Genomic DNA, 6,572 nt, shown 5'->3' on the forward strand with positions numbered 1-6,572 from the left:
TTCGCCAGCTGTGGGGTGCTCCTGCCAGCTGTGGGGTGCTCCTGCCAGCTGTGGGGTGCTCCTAAGGCGCTGTGGTCTGGATGGAGCTGGAGTTGGAGTTTGAATCTCGCTTCTGACTCCTGCCACGGCTGGTCTTTCAAATGAGAAGAGCCATTGCAGGAGTCACGCAAACCACACAGCGAGCAAAGGGCCGCCAGGCGGCGTCCTGAGACGTTGATCTAAACACCACTGTGATAACGCACACCCGCATGCTTCTCTCCGGTCTGCTTTCTCTAGTCAGGCCAGACTCTCTCTAAATGAACTAAGGTGAATAAGAAAACAGCCTGTCTCCCTGGAAAGTGAACTTCAAAACGTTATAAGTCTGATTTTAACTGGTTTGTTGGGTTTTTTTTTTTAAGAGTCTCTCTCTCTCTCTCTCTCTCTCTCTCTCTCTCTCTCTCTCTCTCTCTCTCTCTCTCTCGTGTGTGTGTGTGTGTGTGTGTGTGTGTGTGTGTACATAGGCCTGAGCACACACAGAGAACAGAGGCGAGCACTGGACCCCTCAGAGCTGAAATCACAGGCCTTTACAGACACGTGACTTGTTACCTATGTGCTGGGATCCAAACTCCAGTCCTCAGGACCGAACGGCAAGCTCACCTGCACCACTGAGCCAGAGCTCCAGCCCTCCTCGCTGTCTTGTATATCACTTTGGCTTTCTTTTTTCTTTTTTTTTTTTTTTAATCATGTAAGCAATTTGGTCCTCTTTCCTTTGGAAGGCAAATCTTCGGTCCACTGCTACAATCCTAATTTCCTCCCTAAAGCCCTTTTGGTTTCTAAGAAAACTTCTTTTCCATTTTGCCCTTTCTAAGAGGTAGGGTGTTTACCCTTACTATTTTAATAGAGTCACATTTTTTTTTCTAAAGTAAAGCAATTCATTTTATCATATTAAATTGGATGCCTTTGGGCTAGCTTTGGCAAAGAAAACTTGTAGGTGATTAAATAATTCTTACGAAAATGAGCTACTCTTTTGTTCCTGTCTCCAGCCTTTACAGTTAAAATGTTCCTTTGGAATATTGCTCTGCAGGGAGTCATGGGAAATCTACTATGTGAAATCATCGTCACAGGCACCGTGACAAGATAACCCAAGATTCTCTAGAGCAGGTCAAGTTTGTCCATGGAAGCATGTGAATGACAGCAGAGTGAGCAAAACTTCATTCTGCACAAAATGGACTTCAAGATACCAGGGCATGTGGTCGGGCCCAGAACACAGTAGTCTTCGGTTTTCAGTCCTGTCCACCAAGGACTCGTGGCTGTGGCTTTAAATCACTGTCTGCCACAGGACACCGTGACACGTGCCACCAGGGGCTCCGCATGACCACCTCTGGGTGTGCCTGAGTTCGTACACCCCTTGGTCTGGGACCTTCACTAGCCTCGGTGGCAGCTGGGTCCTGACGACCCCACACTCTCAGGAGCCTCTCTCTCTTTCTCTCTCTGTCAGATGTGCCGTCCGGTGAGGAAAAAGAGCGGCCTGTCTTCCTTGGCGTTGGCGGTCTGGAACTCATCCCGCAGGCGAAACTGCCACTCATCCTCCAACTCCAGGCGGACCACGGTCTGGCGGAGAGAGTTCCGGTCTTGGCAGATCACACACAGGGTGGCGCCTTTGAAAGGACAGTGACAGAGGCAGGGAGAGAAAGGGGTGAGTTCTCCCCAGAGAGCTGGGAGGGGGTCCCACCGGCCACAACCGAACGGCTGGGTGGAAGCGCCAGGCACCCGGTGGCCTTTGCTCCTTTCTGAGTGATTCATCATCCCAGCGTCATAGATGGTGGTAGGGATGGGGCAGGCTTGCTGGGAAGACAGTATGGGGGGCAGAGACGATGAAGGGAAGGAGAGATGGGGACTTGATCCCCAATCAAGCCATCTCAGCTCCAGCCCTGGGCTCTCAGGCCGCCGCTTCTCTCAGTTCAACCCTGTTTCCCACTCATGTGGGCCTTGGGCGGCTCGCACTTTTACCACATGCCCTGCCCTAGGAATTCTCCATCTGCATAGCTCCCGGCCTGCAGTCATCCATCGGTCTGTCAGGCTCTGTTCATAGTCCTTTTTCCTCCCTCCCTACATGTGTTCAGTCATCCCTGGAGGCCTGGCAGAGGTGTGCAACCTTTTCACATTGAGACATCACATCGCTGACACTTACAAGGTACTGAATAATCAAGTATTTTGTTTGTTTGTTTTTAAGTCAAAATTGCCCCACCTTGACGTTTTAAATAAATTTACCATTTGGGGGGAGTCACATTCTTAGCTAACCTGGGTCCCACGGGGCCCGCAGACCACAAGATGGGCAAGCCTGCTAAACACTGTTCCTGAGGCAAGAGGACAGACTCTGTTCTTGCTAATGAATTGAATGAGAGCAAGGAAAATGGGCAAGGTCCATGCTATGCCAGCGAGGGACTGGAGCAGGCCTGGAACCACAGGTGGACAGGCACTTGTTTAGCAGGCCCTTCCAGGGGCTGGCGAGATGGCTCAGTGGTTAAGAGCACTGGCTGCTCTTCCAGGGGTCCTGAGCTCAATTCCCAGCACCTACATGGTGTCTCACAAACGTCTATAGTGGGATCTGATGCCCTCTTCTGGTGTGGAGGCATACAAGCAGACAGGGCACTTGTACACAAAAATAGAGAGAGAGAGAGAGAGAGAGAGAGAGAGAGAGAGAGAGAGAGAGAGAGAGAGAGAGAGAGAGAGAAATGCCTGCCATTCACTCCAAAGAAAGGGCATCTCTTTTCTCCACTGAATGATGCCTAGGGGTTCAGCACCCCCCCCATTTCTGCTACGTTGAGAGTTGAGGTCATTACTGTCCTCTGAGCCTCAGTTTACCCACTGGCAAATGAAGATCAGGCCTAAGGTCCTGTCATCAGAGACGCCAGGTGCCAGTGGCCAGTCGAATCAAGGTCCAGGCTAGGAGTATTACCTTTCAGGAAATGGAACTTCTTCAAGAAGTTGGCCCCCACAAAAGAGTCACAGAGGTACAGCAGGAGCCCACTGAACGTCATGTCAGAGCAGCTGATGTTTAAGGAGTGGGGCCTGGAGCTCACGTAACAAACAGAAATCTGAAAAAGAAGGAGCCCAGGAAAAGTGTCACCTTCCAGGAAGTACTCAGTCACACTTGGGACTAATATCCAGCAGGTACCAGGTGCTTGGTCAGACTCAAGATGGAGCTTGGGGAAGAGATATTCATGATATCGCCAAATCATATCCTCTAAAAAAAAATCGGTTCTAGGAGGTTTGTTCGAATTCATAAACTGATTTGAGAATTAGTAATGCTTTGCCATCAGAACTGGGTTTTACCCTTAAATTCTGTTTGACAAACTAACAAACAGTGCCCTCTGCCTCGGTTTTGGTGGAGGTTGAGCATGGGTGAGCATCTGAGATAAAAGCCTGAGCACAGCATGGCCTCAGCATCCACAGGTTCCATCCATATCCACAGGTCAAAATCACCTGGAGAACTGAATCCATATTAAGTATGCAGACTTCTGTGACCTTGTGTCACTGAGCAATGCCTCGTACAGCTATGTACACAGCACTTATACTGCAGTGGGTATAAGTCACCTAGAGGTAATTCTAAATATATAGGAGGGCCACACGAGTAATGCTAACACAGCCCCACCACGTGCAAGGGACGTGAGAGCACGCACATTCCTGTTACCCGCGCAGTTCCCGGGCCGATCCCCATGGATCCCCGAGGGACACCATACTTCTGATTCAAGATCCTGGTACTGGGCCACCTGTTCCATGGGTTCCAAGCCCGGTTACCTGAGGTCCTAGGTTAAGGTAGCAGTCCACAGACAGCACGGGGTGGCTGTGGTTCTTCAGAGAGAGCGGGAAGAAGCGGTGGCTGTGGTATTGAAGGAACTTCTCCAGTAGGAGCTGGGCGGGAGCCGCCAGGAACGTGTGTTTACTGTCTGGGGCACAGATGTACTGGGACGGCACGATGGCCACGGAACTGTCAGACACCTGCCAGGAAGAGGGACAGGCCTCAGGCCGCTCAAAGATACCCCAGGTAAAATGCAGCAGCACGAGCATGATGTCCTGAGCTCAGATTCCCTGGCACCCATGTAAAGGCCAGATGTGGTCACACACATCTGTAACCCTAGGGCTGGGAGAGGGAGAGAGTCAGGGTGCATCCCTGTAACTCACTGGCCAACCGGTCCAGCCAAGCGATGAGTTCTGGGTTCAGTGACAGATGGCGTCTCGAAGGATAAGGTAAGAGCGGTAGGGCAAGGGATCCAACAGCAACCTCTAACATCTGGCTTCACATGCATGCAGAAACATGTGGGAGCATGCAAACCCACATGTAAACACACACACACACCCCACCACCGAGAGAGCCTGTGAAAACTGACTAAGGAGATCACACTGATTTGTACACACTGATCTTTCCATGGAGAAAATTGATACAAAGAGAACAAGAGCACACACAGGCCTCGGAAACACTCCAGAGCCTGAGCTATGGAAGCATCTAGAGCATTAGTTCTCAACCTCTGGGTTGCCACCCCCTTGGCAAACCTCTATCTCCAAATATACATTATGGTTCTTAACAGTAGCAAAATTACAGTTACAAAGTAGCAATGAAATTGTTTGTTTGTTTGTCTTCCAAGACAGGGTTTCTCTATGTAGCCCTGGCTGTCCTGGAACTCACTCTGTAGACCAGGCTGGCCTCGAACTCACAGAGATCCACCTGGCTCTGCCCCCCAAGTGCTGGGATTAAAGGCGTGCACTACTACCACCCAGCAATAATTTTATGGTTGGGGGTCACCACGACACAAGGAACTCTATTGAAGAGTTGCAGCGTTAAGAAGATTGGGAGCCACTGATCTAGAGGTAGCCAGCTTCTCCCTGACCCCCAAATCCTTTCTGCAACCCCTCCTACAACTCTCTTCCAGCTTACTGTCCAGCCATCTGCCCACAAGCCCCCACTCTACCGCCAGCACAGTTCCCCCTGCTGCGGCCAGAGACCGCTCAATAAATAAAATGAAATGAAACCAGAGCCTCTGCTGGAGCCGTTAATGCTTCTGCTATAGTTTCCCTCTAAATACCCTCGCTGGCTCCCGTTCTGAGGACTTGTTCCCTACCTGGTGGTATTGTTGGGGAGGAGAGAACCAAGTCCACAAGTTGTCTTCTGACCTCTATATGTGCACTGTGTCATGCACACATGCACCACACACATACACATTCCATACAACATTCCACACACACACTACACACACACACACACCCTATACAACACACACACCATACAACACAACACACACACACCACACACCCCATACAACACACCCCATACAACATACCACACACACCACACACATACACCACACACACACACACACACATATACCACACACACACACCCCATACAACACAACACACACACCACACACACCACACACCCCATACAACATACCACACACACCACACACACACATACACCACACACACACACATATACCACACACACACACCCCATACAACATACCACACACACACACACACACATACACCATACAACATACCACACACACACCACACACATATACCACACACACCATACCACACCAGACACACTACACACACATACACCCTATACAACACACCATGAACACACCACACACACACACACACACACACACACACACACACACACACACACCACACATACACAGAGAGAGAAAGAGAAAATTCAACTCAAGAACTTAAAAAAGACAATGGGGAAATAAAAAGTGAATTTAAGGCACATCAGGGTCTTTGGTAGGAAGCTCTCCATGGTCCCCAAGTTAAACAAGTCCAACAGTCAATTTTAAAAAATCACAGTGGCAAGGGCTTTATCATTGGCCCTCACACTTGAAAGTCCTGCCACTCTGAACTGGGCTCTGTTCTCTTAGAAAGCTCTGACCCCCACCTGTGGGGTGGCTGTAAGGAACTGTTGTCAGATCCAGGTCTGCTCCAGCTCGGGTTAGGTCCCTGCAAGGAGTTGGCGGAGACTAGGGAAAGACAGACGCTGGGCAAGGACCCCTGATGTCACACATCAGGACAAGATTCAAAACATTATAGACGAGAAGCAGAGGGACTTCAGGCAGGGCTTGGCCAGCCTACCTGGCTTTCTAGGGGATATCTGATTTGTGTTTTCTTAAATATCTGTGTCTGCTCAGCCAGGACAACTGGAGTCACATCTCTCCCACTAGACCCTGGCACTCATGGGCAGACAAATATGGCCACTGAGCTGGCCAGCCTTGTGTAGGAAGCTAACAGTTCTCTAGCCAAGTGCTATCCAGTGGTGTGAAGAAAAGCCTAGAACCTAATACCCCTGCCTGGGTTGGGAGGGCAGAAAGGTTTGCTTGGTGGTCTTGTACTGAGCAGCATCTCACTGGGTGCTATTTAATGTCAGAGAGTAAGAGCTTAGTCCCCAGGGCCTGGTACCAAGTGTCCAATGCTCTGACTTCCTTCAAAGATGAGGCACCCACCCTCCATCCCCAGGCTCCTGCTCTCGGGTATGATACCTGGGCAACCTCGGTTTGGCCTGAGCACCTACCTGCCTGTGAGTGCCA

General features: G+C 50.2%; 1 protein-coding gene across 1 annotated transcript in view; it reads right to left on the reverse strand.

Annotated features, from left to right (window-relative positions):
• Positions 1-466: 466 nt before the first annotated feature.
• The window catches only part of Greb1 (growth regulating estrogen receptor binding 1), a 69,148-nt gene continuing 63,042 nt past the window's right edge, over positions 467-6,572 (reverse strand). Inside the window, exons 30-32 of the mRNA XM_059248189.1 lie at positions 3,781-3,981; positions 2,939-3,077; positions 467-1,637 (exon numbers count right to left, since the gene is read on the reverse strand). Of these exons, the coding sequence (XP_059104172.1) occupies positions 1,474-1,637; positions 2,939-3,077; positions 3,781-3,981 (504 nt within the window). The 3' untranslated portion in view covers positions 467-1,473. The remainder of the gene's footprint in view (positions 1,638-2,938; positions 3,078-3,780; positions 3,982-6,572) is intronic.

This window comes from Peromyscus eremicus, chromosome 22 (assembly GCF_949786415.1).
Source record: "Peromyscus eremicus chromosome 22, PerEre_H2_v1, whole genome shotgun sequence".
In the NCBI taxonomy this organism is placed as follows: Eukaryota; Metazoa; Chordata; class Mammalia; order Rodentia; family Cricetidae; genus Peromyscus; species Peromyscus eremicus.